This window comes from Mytilus trossulus, chromosome 4, assembly GCF_036588685.1.
Source record: "Mytilus trossulus isolate FHL-02 chromosome 4, PNRI_Mtr1.1.1.hap1, whole genome shotgun sequence".
Lineage (NCBI taxonomy): Eukaryota > Metazoa > Mollusca > Bivalvia > Mytilida > Mytilidae > Mytilus > Mytilus trossulus.
Genome location: NC_086376.1, coordinates 16,689,949 through 16,709,269, shown reverse-complemented (window position 1 = coordinate 16,709,269; position 19,321 = coordinate 16,689,949). Strand labels below are relative to the sequence as shown.

The window sequence follows — 19,321 nt, the reverse complement described above, 5'->3', positions numbered from 1 at the left end:
TCATCAAAGATACCAGTACTAAATTTTGTATATACGCCAGACGCGCGTTTTGTGTACAAAAGACTCATCAGTGACGCTCGAATCCAAAAAAAGTTAAAAAGCCAAATAAAGTACGAAGTTGAAGAGCATTGAAGACCACAAATTCCTAAAAGTTTTGCCAAATACAGCTAAGGTAATCTATGCCTGAGGTAGAACAGCCTTAGTATTTCAAAAATGAAAATAACAGTAAATTTATAAATATAAGCATATCAATGATAATTCATGACAGTACAAACGTGCTGACTAATGGGCTGGTGATACCCTCGGGAAATATTTCATAAATCAAAACTTAAGGTACACTGCGATTCTGATCAGAGACTGTTATCAATACTAAATTAGGCATTACCGGGTTTTTATTAGTTGATTGCTTTTCTGAACGGATTTTGTTTAACGTTATTCGTAACTTTTCGAAGTTGTAATTAAGAAATAAATTTCGTATAAAAAAATCGGTTCATTCTTGAAAATAACTTCACAAATAAACTTTTACAAAATATATTGGGCGGGAAATTCCATCGTTGTTGAATTTTGAGCATATAGAATAATAACAATTTGTGGGCTAATATAATTTGTTATATCTGAATAATTTTAATATTCAACAAGACAATCTAAAACATTGATCCAGATTCAGTCACAATTACTCGAACGTCTCAATTTGGCATATTTTGTGTTGAAATTATCACACTGGTACTATTAAAATTAAGTTTAGGGACGATTGTTTTGTGATCTAATCATAAAGCGATAAACATATAGTTTCAAGGAATGCAGGGCGATACCTGTTGGGTTGTAAGTAAATGATTAGACACCTAAATGCAGAATAAAGTGTTGAATTTCGATGATTGTGCAGTAAACGGCGAAAGTACCGCAGAACAGAATCCTCTCATTGGTTCAAGTTGATAGAAATAAACTCAGAATATTTACCAGGATTGAAATTTCATACATGCGCCAGACGCGCGTTTCGTCTCCCAAAGACTCATCAGTAACGCTCAGATAAAAAAAGGTTAAAAGGGCAAAATAAAGTCATTAGGCTAATGAGCGTTTGTCTCATTCCCAACAATTTAATCAGATAAGGCAAATTTAAGTTGAAGATATGTCGGTAAATAACAAAGGTATACATACCCCCCCAAAAAAAATATCTAAAGATTTTGAACATAGGAAGACTAAAGATGACTCTTTAAAATAAACAGAAAATAATGACTTGAAAGATTTTTATAATTTTAATAATCACTTATTTTCTTCTGTGTCTAGATAATAGTGACAGTCTCATCACTGAGAACATGTTTTATAATCCGATCTAAGTCATGAGGAATAAAAAGATTACATTTGACATTAAGTTAAAGAAATAATGCCACGTTTTGAATTTCCCTTGTATCAAATCAGATAAATCAGTCCTCTAGTATGAGTTTCATCTACAAGGAGTAATTATAAAAGGATAGTTTCATTGAATATTATTATATTGTTTTTTCCTTGTTCATTTAAAAGATTTCAGACCAATAAGTAAATTGCTTGAAATTTTCCGTCTTTTTGTGAATAATGTTTAATAAGTATCGGACAATATGAAAAAAATGCAAAAGAAAATGATTCATCGAAATGTGCAAAATATAATTTACCTTACGATAATCTGTATAAAACTCAAACGCTGTTCTGCACTCAATTGTTTCAAACAAAGATGTAGCAAATCATTGGTTTTGTTTGAACAGACTTTTGTTTGTTTCTTCGAGCTTCGTAGAAGTTATATTTGTGGCAACACGAAAGGCATAAAAAAGGCTGATAATATACAAAGGTAAAATTCTTTTCTTGTTGATGAATTATCAACCGTTAATTGCCGTTAATTGTTAAAAAGACAAATCAGAGCCAATGACTTTAAATGAATGTCTTTAATGAATAGGCTCATTGGCAATCATAGTTACATCTCCATGGTAAACGGTCAAGTTTGCCTGAGGTTGAAGTAATCTTAGCTTTAGTACTAAAGTTACATACTTATTTACGAACTGGACATTTACCAATCAATTGGCTACCACAATCATGTCGGTACCGAAGCACTAGATTCATACAGTGAGCTCGAGGCTATTATTGGTCATTCACCAACACTATGAAAAGTTGTTTTAAATATTGTTCAAGCAATCTATAGAAAAAAGAAGATGTGGTATGAGTGCCAATGAGACAACTTTCCATCCTTCGTAATCAAGTAATCATCGCTGTAATATCATTGGTGTCTAAATGTCAGTCATGATTGTAAAAGAGAGTTAAAGATAAAAAAAATATAAGTTGGTAAGCATAAAACGCATTCTGTTAAAACTAGAATATTTTAAATTGTTTTTCGTTTTAAGTTTCGGGACAATTTCTATTTGCTACGATTCTGCTACATGTGTATTTATACTTTAGTTTTTGCTACATATGTTTTTATACTTTAGTTTTTGCTACATGTGTATTCATAGACTTTAGTTTTATCCTGTAAATATATAGCAATAACCGTAAGTTCTGATTGGAATTGTTTGTTTGTATCGTACGGCTTTGTAAAAGTGACAAGTTCCAGTGTCACATTTAATCTTGTGAAAACTCAAACTCCTTTACAATTCATTAACTTATTTTGAATTGTTTGGATAGAAAGTAACGCCAGTGAACAGTTTTAAAACAACGATATACTATATTTGTGGCTACATTGTTTAAAAGTCAAGAATAATTTAAATTCATCTCAACTTATTAAGTATCTTCAGTCGGCTTGAAAACGTGCTTCAAAATAATGTCGCTGAGAGAAATACAAAGACCAATATCAATTAAATTACATATCTTTGACAGAAACCAACAAATAACAACATTACCAGGAAATTTAAAATAAAACTGATTAGAAATGACTTTAAAAAAAGATAAAAGCCAATTTGTACGAAACGTAGACTAATTGGTATAAATGATCTCTTCCGTTGAGAAATAGTGCACTGAAAGTTCCTCACAATATCACGGATAATTGAATGAATGCTGTTCCAGTTGTCCGCATTTATTTAAGTGTCATGCACTTTATTTTTTTACATTAAAAGAAGAACACTGTAACCCAAAAAGAAAAACAAGCTACAATTCACTTGTTAAAGTGTATTTATGATGATTGGTATTTCGTGACACACAGATCAACGACCGAAAGTCCAGACAAAAATTGAGACTTGAAATGAAACAAATGCATTCCGTTTTACAAAACCCGAAGCTTCATATCTTAGATTAAAATATAATAATGGATACTATAAAGCAAATGGTATATAGTTAACGTAACTTGATATGGTATTGCATTCTAAACATTGATATCCCGAACGAACTAGTATGTTTAACTTTTTCTTAAAAGCCCAAATGGCTGTTTTATATAGCAATGTCAATTGCAAGTTTATGCCAACACATTTTACTGTGCAACATTTGCTTAGAATTCATTGAAACATAGACCGATTATCGCTTGCATAACCATGATTACACCCAATAGCTACTATGTCATCTTTATTCAATACGAGCATAAAATACTTATTAGATTGTTATGCAAAGTGTGAAGACCGGAACAAAGAAAGGGACATTCTTATTGCCACTTGGAGGAAATGTAACAACTATATAGCTGGGTACCAGAAATGATTTTCCAAGTGTTCTTTAACAGAAAATGGACCTCACACTACTTATCGAATTTAACGCATACTTTCTACCAGTTGTCGTTGCAAATTTACACGTCCCACACAACAGAACAATACGCCGCACTGCAGATTCTAAAGGTAAAAACCTTAACTACCGGTACGGACATGTCCGAGAATTAGTATTTGTCTATAAACAATTCACCCTACAGGTCCAGACTTAATTGAAGTACGATGTCCTCTATAAGTAATGAGTCCACTGCTTGTGTGGATCCTATTTTGAGATGCCTATCGATCCTTGTCAGACAATCTCAACCTTATATAACTATATTAAGATAAAAAGGACAATTGGAATCCGCTTTTATGCTGTATATCCTAACTTCACAAATATCATTAAAAAAATGATTTATATAACTCGTTCAGAGTCATTAAGTTATAATTACCAACATTAAAAAAAGTTGAAATATTGTGAAGAGAACATTTCTACAAAACTGCAAAATTATAAATTTTTTAAGATTTTGATTAAATGGGAATTGCAAACAATGAGTGAAAAATTATAAATTTTTGAAGATTTTTATTAAATGGCAAACAATGAGAGAAAAGTTATGAAGTCAATATGTGAATATCTCCTGTAGAATTTTAAATTCAATCACCTATTTGTTGTTATTAAAGCTCCGGTCACAACAGATCGTACGATTTTGTGTCGTGGAAGATCTATAAAATAGTTGTTGTGGCACTGTCGTGCTAAATGTCCAAATATTTCGATCGGGCACATCAGCTACGACATGTCCACGAAGTGTACACGACAGAAAGAAAAAATTGTAATTGTACCGTCGTTAGTAAGTCGCAAGTCAGTCGTGCGACAGTCGTACTACAATCGTAAGTTGTTCAGGTCTATTTTTCAGGTTTTAATGTCATGGGATGCGCGTGCTACTGTTGTGCCTCTGTCTTGAATCATGCCAGGCTCCATCTGCATTAATCCAATGAAATCAAGGTGCCCTTCGATCTATGTACCACCAAATTCGGGCGTTTTGTTGGTTCTTATACTGTTCACCGGCTCGAATCGGCTTTTACAGGACCTTATTGTTTAGAGTCCAGCAAGGCGCCTATTCAAGAGGGCCAAGCGTAATCGTTCTGGTGGAATAGCCATCCTCTTTAAACGGCAACGGTATGTTTTTCCAAACATTTATACCCGCCGAATTGTATTCTTCTAAATTAAAAAAAAATGTTGCTCGACGAACGTACCACTGTTGTACAATGAATGTAGTGCGAGCATCGCACGAAATTTGGTATTCGTGAGACAATTGTGTGACTGTATCACAAGTGTCTTACGAGAGTCGTAGGATTGTCGTACGGTTGTTTTATTAAAATGGTTTATATTGGTACCCACGACAATGTGTTTATCGCACGACAGTAGCACGACTGTGATAGGACAATCTCACGACAGCCTACAAACAGTGACACGACAAAAAATCGTAGAGCAATAAAGGTGCATGTCCAATTTTAGTCCTGCGACACACGACAGCGCCTCGATTCACACAATATCGTGCGAGTTTCGTACAATGATCACAATGACCCGCGGTTTGACCAATTGTCATGTCGTGGCGCTGCATAGATGTGCCTTGAGTTCGTTTTGACCAGGGCTTTAGAAATCAATCCGGCGTTACATTTCAAAGTGGTAGGCAAATTTTTTTGAAAAACCTTATACAGCAATATGTCTTTATACAGATTTGAAAATTGAGAGAGAAATAACAACACAAAATAGTCATACAATAAGTCATAATTTACTTGTTTTATTTCTCTAGTCCATTCAAACAAAGAAACGGATATCTTGTTCGGTAAATGGCATACGAAAAATTTCATACTGAGAAAGATTTGCGCCGAACGCACTTCGTCTAAAAGAGACTACTTATTGACACTGAAATAAACAAAGATAAAAGGCCAAAGAAAGCATTTAGGAACAATACTGAATTTTATTTAAAAAAATAGATGCATTGTGAAAATGTTGAAACATAAAGGAAGAACAAAAAATTTAAACAACACTATTCCATTTCATGCGTCCAAAGCACTTTTCTTGGATAACCGTTATGAGGAATACTCACAGTTGAAAATTTGAACTCCATAAGATGTACACGACTTTACTATTCATATTGTAAATGTCACTTTAGTCATAAATACAAGGAACAGTAGTACACCGCTGTTCAATAGTTAAAAATCGTTTAAACCGAACCAAATTATGGTCACAAACCAAATTCATGAAATTGACAGATACTGGAATCATGTCTGTTTGCTAAACTTTTTACAAAATATAATTAGTCTTCAGAGAGATTTATAAAATTAATGACGTCTATTTTACGAAAAGAAAAATTCCAATGACGATAAGATTTCTTTCGTGTCTCTGATCCTGTCTTGGAGGTTGTTTCGTAACACTGAAGCTTGTAATAAAGACAATGCAAGTAAAATACCTTATTTATCCGATGTTGAAAATAGATTTTCATCAGACTGTACTCGTATAGATGTCTTAACGGAAATACAAATTTAAAACCAGTTTGCAACTTGACAGCTATGGTTACAAGTAATTTCCGTCTAACCAGCTTGTCAGAGAAGTAATGATGTCGAACTTCTCACAATGACATGTGTACCTAGAAAACTATGCATAGCAGAAAAATGTCTCAATTTTATTTGAAAAGTTCTTCGTTAATTACACAAGACAAACATGAGAACGCCAAATGACTGACGTACGTATATGTGTATAAGTTCTATATCAAAATAAAGTTAATTTCAAAAATGGGGAACATTTTGTTTCATTGCCTAATTATGGACCAAAAATTGTACTGTGAATATCAAAATTGAAATGGTAGAATATCTGCACCATCAAATAAAAAAACCTTGATTTCCTGGATACAAGATTGATGCTTACAAGGGGGCTATTAAACTGATAGTTCTAAATGCTGAAGTTCAAATAATACTTCGTAAATATTGCAGACGCTAACACGAGTTGTTTGACCGTTATGGAATATCCGTTTCATAGATGATATCTGATATGTTTCTTATGTCCAATCTACAATCCCCTTCCCTTTTCACGAATTTGATCTACCGAATTATACTATAAACCGGGTTTGTAATAATATCAGCATCACGACTGGTGACATATGTGAAGCAGAATCTGGTTACCCTCAATGAGCACCTTTTTGGTGGGTTTCTTGTTGCTCATTCTTAAGGGGTCTATGTTGGGTCTTGTGTACTGTTATTTTTCTGTCATGTTGAAACAACTGATATCTGTGAGATATCATTAACGCAGTTGTGTTGTTTGCGATAAGCATCTAATGACAGCTCTTTATCATAGTTGTTTTTCGTTCATTATTTTGTATAGTGTGTTCTTGTTTTATGCTGTTGCACCACTTGTCCTGGTTAGGGTGGGGGTATGGCGTTATTTAACTAATTTTGCCCCACATCTTCTATTGATGACCCTGTCACTAGTAAGGAGCCTGTAATTCAGTGATGGTTGTTTTGTTTACTGTGTGAAAAGTAAAATCACAAAAAATACTGAACTCCGAGGAAAATTCAAAAAACGGAGACTCGATCCCTAATCAAACGGCAAAATCAAATGATAATACACATCAAAGGAATAGTAAACAACTGTCATATGCCTGACTTGATACAGGCATTTTCAAATGTAAAAATGGTTGATTGAACCTGGTTTTATAGCGCTAAACCTCTCACTTGTATGACAGTCGCATCAAATAGTCAAAGTATGGTTACAACAGTCTTGACTGTGTCACAATCTCAAAACAAACATTTTTGCGCCCCAAGTCAAGAGCCTCTGGTCTTTGTTAGTCTTGTATTATTTTAATTTTAGTTACTTGTGTCCAATTTGGAAATTAGTATGGCGTTCATTATCACTGAAATAGTATAAATTTGTTTAGGGGCCAGCTGAAGGACACCTCTGGGTGCGGGAATTTCTCGTTACATTGAAGACCTGTTGATGACTTTCCGCTGTTGTTTTTTCTATGGTCGGGTTGTTGTCTCTTTGATACATTCCCCATTTCCATTCTCAATTTTAAAAATTTACAAAAACACACAAAATGTATATATATATTTGTTTTCGTTAATTATTTTCTACCTTAATAAGCAGCTCGTTTTATCGTTTGAATTGTTCTACATTTGTTATCTCGGGACCTCTTAAATGCTGACTATGCGCATGCGGTATTGACTTTGCTAATTTTTGAGCCCATACGGTGAACTATAGTTGTTACTTGTGTCGTTTGGTCCCTTGTGGTTAGTTATCTCATTGACAATCATACAACATCTTTCAATTTTCTCTTTAGTAGAGCCCTGAAATGACTCCAACTAAACTTATTTCAATGTTGACGTTTAATGGTAGGAAATGTCAGTGTTAATTTGAGACGCGTTTCGTTATATAATATTTCGATGGCCTGTTAGATCTAATTTAATTAAATTTAGGTTATAGTAAAGTTATAAAACAGATGATGTCGTATAGTTTTACAGACAACTAAATGAAGATGTATCTTTTTATCACCGCACATCTGCCTTTATATGGTTGTGAATACCATACTGCAGCTTACATAACTATTTTGGTTAACCATTAAACTTTACGATTTAAAGAATTTGAGATTGCATACAGTGTGCATTATTTTGCAACTAGAAAAATGATACGCGAAAGATGACAAAGTAATATTTAAAAGGTGACCAAACAAAATAAAATACAGACCTGCTTGTCATTTAGGATCATCTGAGCGTACTTCCGTGTGTTGGTCGGGTTCGTGTTGCACTATTAATTGGATTATATGTTGTTTTTTGTATACTTGGTTTGCCGTTTGATCGTTTTCCATTTTTTAACATGACATATTCACCTTTTCTTGTACTCCAAATGTTTCATGTCTCTTTCATTTCTACTGCCTCTCTTTCGTTTAAAGGTATCTCTGAACATTGTTGAGTATAATGGCAGAGTTAACAGTGAAATTAACCAAGGGCACTTACAATGAATAATATACCCTAACACATAGTAATAAATGTCAACGAGTACTCATTAAGTCTGCTAACTGCTTGCTGTCATATGTTAGTTATTTTCATTAATCATTCAGGTCCACCATTACAAAAACTGTAACGGTGAAGAATACAGCGTTGAAAAGTATGTGCCTTCAACTTCGTACTTTATTTGGCTTTTTTATTTTTTTGGATTCGAGCGTCACTGATGAGTCTTTTGTAGACGAAACGTGCGTCTGGCGTATATAAAAAAAATTAGTCCTGGTATATATGATGAGTTTATTTTGAATAGATATATTAGTTATTAAATAATACTTAATGGTATTTGTGTCTCATACTTTCATCCTAAATCTTTATCTTTCCATATACACTATAACTTAGACTTCAAATTTTATTATTGGCATTTGAAAAATGACTTTTGCTGTATGAACCTATCAGAAATCTAATTGGTCGCTGTGATACGATATTTTCACAAGCAATTTATTTAAATCAAAATATGTGTAAAGTACATGTTCCATTAGTTTTCTCTCACATTTTATACTTCTTAGTATTCTACAAGCAATGATTTTAAAGCGTTAACAAATGTTGCAGTTCGCTATAATGAGTTCTATGAATAAATCGTGAACATCATTATAACCAATAGCTAATGATTTGATAGTTATCGGGTAGAGAAATAGTTATCCAAATATTATTAATGTTTGATTTGTGCGCCTCATATGAAACCCATATGGAGGAATCGCACGTCTTTAGTATTTTTTTCATGTGTTTTTACTTCATCGCAATAAACGTTAGAGTTTGTATACCTAATGACAAAATTTGGCACCTAAAGCAATTATCTTTCGACGCGAGTAAGTTTTAGTAACATTTAATTTTGTTTGCTCAGGGTTATTGATTGTTTTATCGTCGGTGTGTGTTCAAAATAGTTCGTAGTCGTTAACAATTCGAAAGCTACTGGGGGGTGTTTATCTTTGTTATAAATGGAGCAAAATTTTTCACTTATTTATTAACAGTCATTTAAGGAAAACATAACATTTTTCTTTTCCTTAATTAAGATGATTGGAGGTTTGAATAATTTAACCCACAATCTTTTCATAAAATCTCCCGTATCAAGTAAGGAAATGACAGTTGTTATCTTATAGCTGTTGCATTGTCGTTTGTTTGGTGCACTTCAGTGTATCTGTTGTTTTGTTGTTATCCTTTTATAATTGATTTCTTTTCCTCGGTTTTAGTTTGTAACCCGAATTTGTTTTCTCTCAATCGATTAATGTCTTTCGAATAGCAGTATACTACTGTTGCCTTTATTTTACTTATATTTTGTTTTTCGGTCGAACTTTAGAATGAGAACTACAGTAGTGTATACAAACCCATAAGGAGAGGGACTTTGCTTTGTGTTTGCTCTACGTTATCTTCAGACTCGTGTTAGAAATCGTATGATGATTAACTGATGTTCAAACCAAGTAGAACTGTCAATGCTCTTCAATTTCGTACTTTATTTTGCGAATTTGATTTTTTTAATTCGATCGTCACTGATGTGTCTTTTGTAGACGAAACGCGCACCAGGAGCATAATCAAAATTTAAATATTGGTATCTATGATGAGTTTATTTTTAATATAAAAAAAATAAAAATAGAATATAGGGAATAAAATCTAAACAGAGTGAGGTCGTTTGAAGTGACTGAATACACATTGAATGCAGACAGTCAAACATGTCTGGGTAAGAGATTGTACAATAAGTTATATATGCTTTGGATTTTACGTGTAAGGACATGATTGTATGATAGAATTGATAGACGACGTTTATTGTGTGGTTAATCATTGGTTGTTAAAACGATTAACATTCATCTTGTTCAATCATGTCCATTAACATCAGCTGTTTACAACGATGTGCATAATGACTAGATCTGATAAAACCCAGATATCAATCAATGTGCAAAATTTTGTTTAAACAATTCTCAAAACAGATTCCTCAAGGTTGTTTAAAATAAAGTACATTATGGATTCATTGTCTGGTAAGACAGATACAAAGATTTTTTTCGAATTCCTTTGTAAATAAAAACATACAACTGCATGTCGTTTCTTATCAATTCAATATCTTGTACTAATAGTCTAGTTTGTGCGCATGTTGTCTTGCGTATAATTCGCAAAAGAGTAATCTACTTTGAAATTACAATATGATAACTCGTTGAATTTGCACTGTCGATTTGATTTATGGAAGGAATTTGAAATTGAATTTGTTTATGATTGTATCATTACAAAAACGATCATTATCACTTTTTACCGCACTCATTAAATAGATTCAGTATGACTAAATTTTATGTATCTTTTCCGTTGTACTGCCATTACATTTTCTTCAAGATTTAAACCCCACTAAGCAACTGTTGCCTTAGTTCGTAAGAGATTAAAAACAGGAATGTGTAATGATTGAAATGAATAAAACCAAACACCAATTGCTGCCTTTTTGATAAATTAAAATAACAAAATTTCTTGCTACCCATTATATTCTAATTTCTAAATTTTTCAATAATATCATTATAAAATTTAAAATGTTCAAAGCAAAATTGGTTACAATGTAAAACCATAGGGATTTGAAATAGATTTTGAAAGCGCCATTGATGTATGTCGCAGCTGTTGGTGAATGTTCGTGTAACTATTAAGTTTTAAAAAAAGTAAGTTTTTTTCAACATTGAAATAGATTGAAATTTGATTGCCTTTTCAAATTTTACAGCACTGTAACTCATATGAAAATCCCATTATGAGACGTCTCATTATATCTTGAATACAAGAATGAACTTTCCACATATTTTGTTCAATGAAATACTGCATGATTGTTCAATTAATAAATCCATCATAGCAATTTCAATATGCATTTACCTCAGCAAATAACATTAACGGTACTAAAGCTTTTAAATCAATTCCCAATAGTTTTATTAATTTTCATTCATGTTTCTTTAATCATAAAACTCTTTATCCTACATTCTCTGCTTGATAACAATAGAATAATGATCAGTAAATGATTTAAAATCTCTTTCACAGTAGTTCCGCCGTAACTATGAGCTCAGATTCATCATCACATGTAAAACCTCCTGGTGTCATTGATACGAAATATTACAGATTTGTTTAACTATCACCCTGTAAGATAAGGGCGTTACAATTCGATCTGCCAATCATAAAATTGGTAACAGTTCATTATATACTTCCTGGAAATGGACATCATTAGGAATATTTCTCGTGAGTTAGCATGTTAACGGTTGAACTCGTTGTATTATCGTATTGACTGACATATCGATTTAAGAAAATAACTGTTCTATGTTAAATAAAGGATAAATATGTAACTTCTCTTCATTCACAAACTTTCATGGTTGGCAGTCATAACTAAAGTTAATTGATTTTTATCTTACCTGCATTTCACTTCATATCTTTACATACATTTAAATGAGAGTTAAAGGTACTTACCAGTAATTCAAAATGTAAGAATTTACTGAGAAGATAAAAGGACTAATAAACAAGACAATTTTGTCATTATTTTTAACAAATATGACAGCACAAGAAGATCCGTTCGATTTTTTTTCATATCATATGCCAGATGTATCACGCTGGAATATTTCCGGTGGGTTTGATTCGGAAAGACCATATTCGTCGTGTACGGAAAATGGCATTTGTAAATGGGATTTAAACTTTACCGATGGTAAAACTCAAATTGTGAACCATTTCAATGGGTCAATTCCGCCGCTTCCCCGAGAAATGACATTTAATGATGATAGTGTTCTTTCTGTGATTGCATATTCTTGTCTCTTTGTGATCGCTGCTACCGGAAACTTGACTGTTCTGATAACTTTGTTAAGGAGTCGGACTATTAAATCACGTGTCAACACCTATATTATGCACCTATCTATCGCCGACCTAATTGTTGCCTTTGTTATGTTGCCTTTGGAAACCGTATGGAATATCACCGTTTCATGGGAGGCAGGTGACGCAGCATGCCGAATCTTGATGTTTTTTCGTGCTCTTGGATTTTATTTATCTTCCTTTGTTTTGGTGACGATAAGTCTTGACAGATATTTTTCAATAGTGCACCCAATGAGTATTCATGATGCTGAACGCCGAGGCAAATTAATGATATCCTTAGCTTGGGCTCTTAGTGTGATAGCCAGTCTACCACAGGTAAGTCACCGTTACTATCTTATTTTTGGTGGGTAAGAATATAATGCAAGACTTTGTGATCGCTGCTACCGGATAGTTTTCTCGTTTTAATTTTTTTCATTGTCTTATCGGGACATTTTATAGCTGAATATGCGGTATGGGCTTTGCTCATTGTTGAAGGACGTACGGTGACCTCTCGATTGGTCTCTTTTGAACAGTTGTCTCTTTTGCAATCATACCACATCTTCTTCTTTTTTATATATATTTGCACTTGTATAGCTGATTTTAAAGAAATTCGTGTTTTGCCTTATGCTCTTACAGAATTTTATATCAGGATCTGCAGGGATTTAGGAATGAAATACATTTTACTATTAATTTTGTCGTGATTTGGTTCTTTTTTATCAACTCTTGTGGGAAACATCTTATTCACATTTTCCTACGAGTAGGTCCAGTTATAACCAATTTTGGCCCCAACGTATGGCAGTTTTAGGACATTGTTAAAATGTAAACTGTTAGCTATTAATTGGAAAGTAGAATACTACTGCTACATAAATATGGACTGTGTTTGACAATACAATGCACATATGTCGGGTACTAGCATCATTAAGTCATGCATAATTACTATAATCCTCACAACTTCAGCATTTGAGCGAAATTTTACACGGTTTCCGTCTTAAATGGAAGTGGTCGCATTTGTGTTCATTTTTTATGTTTAGATGTCAGTTGTATTTGATGATTATACTTAACAAAGATAAAGGTTGAGAGTTAAAAAACGGATGCAACAACTTTTATGTTTGACAAAAAACATCTAAAAATTGACATATTATGGCATATTTGTTAGATTTTTCATATTTAAGGTTGAATGTGACGTCTTTAATGACTAACTCAGTTCAAACCTTTCGCATAAACTAATTGAATTGACTGAATAAGACATTATTTTTTTCAAACGAGTTTAAAATCTTTCATCGGATGAACCTGAAGTTTGAGGCCAAAATCGGCCCTTACTTCTTTAAGTTAAGGACAAATTAAAACTAATCAATTGAGTTCGAATGTGAATATTTTCATGTGTGTTTTTGATATTTGTTGTAAATTGTCTGGTGTGTTCAAACCAAGGCATTTATAATAACTTGCATACATGTACGTAATTACACAAGAGAATAACCACGGTTAAAAAACCTTGTTTGTGATCACTTTCAATAGTCACTACAATATGAAACGATGAACAGCATAAATACGGATTATATTATTTAACAACCATAGGATTCCAAATGAGGTTTGATCAATGTGTGTCTCTGATTAAAAGACAGATTAAAGGATTGCGTGTGGATTTGAATTCAGTGTAAACATGATTTTTATATGCCTCGCTTGGTTTAAAAATTGGATTCATGTTTATCAAATGATTTTATTTTATAGACATATCACATGTAAACGCATATTCCTATTATGTGGATATCCAAGATTGTTATAAATCTGAATTAAAATATTGAGTTTGTTTTCGAAAATAAACTCATCATAGATACCAGGACTAAATTAAGTAAACGCCAGACGCGCGTTTCGTCTACATACGACTCATCAGTGACGCTCGAGTCCAAAAAAGTTAAAAAGGCCAAATAAAGTACGAAGTTGAAGAACATTGAGGACCAAAATTCCTAAAAGTTTTGCCAAATACAGCTAAGGTAATCTATGCCTGAAGTAGAAAACCCTTAGTATTTCAAAAAATTCAAAAATGTGTAAACAGTAAATTTATAAATATAACAATATCAATGACAATTCATGTCAGCACAAAAAGTGCTGACTACTGGGCTTATGATACCCTCGGGAAAATACATCTCCACCAGCAGTTGCATCGACCCAGTGGTTGTTAAATATCATAAAATATCATAATTCTGTATGTCTGTTTATAACCAGGTTTAAACCACAATTTCTACTTGATAAAATGACTGCACGAAGTCAGGAATATGAATGGTGGTGTCGAGTCGTTTACTGAGTTTGTGCTTTTGAATTTGTCATTGGATTATAAGGAACTTTACGTTGTTAACTTCCTTTTAAGTTGAATTTTTCTTTTCTTATACTTTTTACGATATTTTTTTATTTTACTTTAAAATCAACAATTTAAAAAAGAACCAGTTATTAGTATTCTTACTTATACAAAAAAAAATAAACATTACGTTAGCGAAACATACGAATGATAATCATCGAGGGCAAATCAACAGTTGGAAAATGTGTTTCTTAATTCAAACGATAGGTCATACATACCTTCAATTAATCAAGGGCATACGATGACGTTGCTAATGTAAAACGTTATTTTTCACGATGTCAAACTGTGACAAACTGAGAAAAGATGCATTTTCCACTGATTTCTGTATCATTAAGACTTATATAACGCATACACGAGTTCATGTGAGCCACTTTTAAAAACTACATTTGACCTGATGATGCATGCATATTCTTTGTGTCAAAGTTTATGAAAAAATCACCATTGTTTTTTAATTAGAGTAATGTACATCAAAACATTCTGTTATCTAACTAAAATCATGAAATAGTGATAAAACTGAATAAATTCCAAAGAATCGCTACGCTAATTAAAAGCACGTTTAAGATTCTAGACCCTTTGTAAAAATTCGATTGCGTTTATATCTTTTAAAACAAAGATGTAAGGTGTATCTTTCCAAGCAATAGACATGTCAAACCATCGAAATTTCCTATGAATGTATGAAATTTCAACCCCATTAATTTGAAAATATAGCACGTGAAAGTATAATGATTTTTTTACATATATGCGGAAAAAGACTGTATGTAATCTTTTATTCAGTATGTGATCATTTCTGTATCGTATGCCCTTAATATAATGAACTGCTTATTTCATGAAAATTCACCTGATTCCTCTCATTAAGTAGATTGAATCGACCTTATCAACTGTAATGATAATCTTCATTACAAAAGTAATCACAAACAGGACGAACGTTCTTTTTCTATGGTAATTTTCCCTTTCTTTATGAACAAGATTAGGTTTCATTTTTCTTATCTATAGAGCATAGGTTTGTTATTCGTTTCGGTATGAGAGTATTCATATTGATATATCATAGTTTAACGAATGTACCAAATTCCGTGCTGAAAATAAAGGAGGACAACTGTATCATAAATTGTAGCTTTAATACAGGGAATTATTTTGGAAGGTAATTATAAAGTGATTACAGTACACACCAAGGTGTTTACGGTTATACCATTCACAAGGTAAACAAGCTCAGGAATAAGTATGCATATAAACTCATCATAGATACCACGATTAAAATTTTATTTTTCGTCAGATGCGCGTTTCGTCTTCAAAAGATTCATCAGTGACGTTCAATGTTTAAAAGGCCAAAAAGAGTACAAAGTTGATGTTCTCTGTTTCACATATCATATTTGCCTTGACTTTTAACGTTTTAACTTGGGATCCAAGGGCATGTTTTAATACGGTTGAAATATGTTATTGTCTAAAGATTATATTGGAACACATCTTTATCGTCTTTGGGTTTATCAAACGTATATTAACGTAGTATAACTATAATGAACTATCACATTATGTTCACGACATAATATAGTGGTTTTAATATTTGGATACTTTTTAAGATGCTTCCATTGTATCAGTAAGTTCTATTTTACTTTTTTTTGCAACATTGATACGAAAATGTTGACCTTATAAATATTATTTAATTGTGAAGTCGTTTGATTATTGTTTTTTTGAGGTACAGTACAACTTCTTTTGTTTAAATAGCCAGCCATAATTTAATCAATTAGTACTAAACATATGATAACTGTTTCGGATAGATAAAGAAAACAGATATTAAGTAGAAGGTTATTTTACATCTGTTAATATATCTCAGAAAAGTCATAAATATGTAATAAGTTTGATAAATAGCAATAATTGTCTTTTTATTTGATAAAAGTTATTGAAGCTAGAAGTGTATATATGTTGGTTTAAGTTTACAGATGACTATCGTGTAATTTTTAGATAACAAACGTTTTTGAAATAACGTCACTAATTGACGAGTGTATAGATATTGAATGCTGAAGATTAATAAAATTGATTATTTATTGCTGAGGACTTCGTTTTAAATAATATATATCACTAGAGATTTTGATGTTGTGCATTTGAAATAAGTTTACCTAACAACAACGTTGAAATCTTACATTAAAAAATGTACCCTAGAACATTATTCATATTCCTATGGACAATGAGAACTAATATTTGTGTTGGCTTTTATCACAGTTCATGTGATACATCTATAATTGTATAATCAGCTGTATTCCCTGGACTAGTTTTATTGTATTATAATTGTCAAAGCTCTTCATTCGTATTCACATGCCTAGAATTGTTCAGCTGGCTGTATTAACTAATAAGATTACATCATATACTTAGTCCGAAATCGAGGTTACGGACACAGTGAATGCTTTGTCTGATTTATATTTTAAAACAAAATAACACACACCTCTTTTCAATTTTTGAAGAGACAGTTAGTCACGGCATATGATTTGAAAACCCTTTTTTACAGATACAAACATGTTATGAGTGTTCGGCGAATGATACATTTGGATCAATGATGAATGTCTGCATTTTCGAAAATAAGTAATTACCATATGTAAGGTTTTATTTTTACCAGTTATACTTAATTGTTGATGATGCGATAATAAATCAACAATTACACCTCTTTTCATTGGAGAGATTCGTGTTGTTAAAAAACAAGTGAGAGTATATGCAGCATTTATAATTACTGAATCATATGGAGAATGGAAATGGGGAATGTGTCAAAGAGACAACAACCCGACCATAGAAAAGACAACCGCAGAAGGTCACCCACAGGTCTTCATTATAGCGAGAAATTCCCGAACCCGGAGGAGTCCTTGCGGAAGCATGCAAGAAGAAAAGAAAACACGTGAGATGAATCTAATAATTATAACAAGTTCAAGCAGTAGAAGTTAATGTACCTAAAATTTTGTCAAACACTCGCTGCCTGCGCAAACTCTTTCCATCTTACTATTTTTCCTATTCTATTGAAATACCCATAACACGTCATAAAGAAAACATTTGAAGTATACCGGATACCTCAACTCCAACTGCTAAACGTTGTTGTACGATACGCCAATATTTAACTTTGACATTGACGACGGTCGTAATAAGATCACAACTTGTGTTGCTAATGTAAATTAGCATTAAAATTAAAATAGGTATGTAAGTTTTCACAATATTACCGGGCGATCATGTTTTATTCCTTTACATATCATATGAAATAATCATCTGCAAAACTTGAAGCATTTACATTTTGCGAAGCCAATGACGTTATAATGTAATGACAATGTAATGATTGAGACTACCACTATGCACCAGCCGAAATTCAGTGTACTTGTAAACATATGATAACATATAATTTTACCAGATATAAAACCAGTAATATGAGGTAGTTCATACGCGATTTCTTTCGTATCATAAACACACGAATCGCATTTTTTTTTCTATTTTGTACTTTAAAAAGATAGTGTTTATACAGAAGAGATCATCAATTGAGCAAAAACGGAAAGATTTGCTTTGATTTTTCGAAGTTTAATGCAGAAATGCTGTTCAATATGTAGCTAATAAGGTTACGAGAAGATTATAAAGTGCCTCATTACAGATTTAAGTTGTACGTTTTTACCTCTTCATGCAATTGACTTTACGCAATAGTGTTTTGCGGCTTTGCAACTGGTATTCATTTTCTGTTAAACGTAAAATTTTGAAGGAAATGAAGCAAAATCAAATAACTGCCATCCATTACATAAAATGGTTTCAAGTGTTACGCAATATAAATTTAAGGTGGGTATTCGTTTCAACGCTGATCAGTTATTCCGATAAAAACGATTTGGAAAATTATATAAATATGCGTTTAATACACAACACAGTAACCACACAAAAGACTTCTGCTCTCTACAGAACAGAAATTTTTGTATATAAATTATCCAAGCTCTAAACCCTTGGATTGTAAAAGATATTACAGTATGTCAAACAGATGTTTTCTAAGATCTTTGTTTATAGCAAAACTCCATAGATGACAGAGTCATTTTGTTAAACAAAAGAGAACCACAAATAAGGATCATTGTGTCTAGCATCTGACACACCAATGCTACATGTTTGTGACGTTAGGATACTGTTCCATTTTTAAAAGTACCTCCCAACAAGTATAAAACATAGTTTCAAATCATACAGTCACTATTGAATCAAGTAGTATGACAGAACGATATTTGCTACGAATAGACAAAGATCAAAGATAAGACTAAAGTTATTTCACGTCTGTTGATATATGTCAGAAAGGTCTTAAATATGTGATGATAAGTGTGGTAAATTGCAACTTCTACTTTTATATGATAAGAGTTATTTAAGTGTAAAAGTTGGCATTAATTGGTTAAACATTAAAGATGATTGTCGTAGGTTAAGATAATAGATGATGTTACCACAACTTTATTAATTGACAGTTATATGAATGCTGAATCGTAATTAGTGTATAAATTATTGCTGAATTCTTTGT

General features: G+C 32.4%; 1 protein-coding gene across 1 annotated transcript in view; it reads left to right on the top strand.

The window, feature by feature from the left end:
• The first annotated feature begins 11,873 nt into the window (after positions 1–11,873).
• LOC134713762 (adipokinetic hormone/corazonin-related peptide receptor variant I-like) overlaps positions 11,874–19,321 on the top strand; it is a 66,118-nt gene continuing 58,670 nt past the window's right edge. The window contains exon 1 of the mRNA XM_063575050.1: positions 11,874–12,803. Within this exon, the coding sequence (XP_063431120.1) occupies positions 12,177–12,803 (627 nt within the window). The 5' untranslated portion in view covers positions 11,874–12,176. The remainder of the gene's footprint in view (positions 12,804–19,321) is intronic.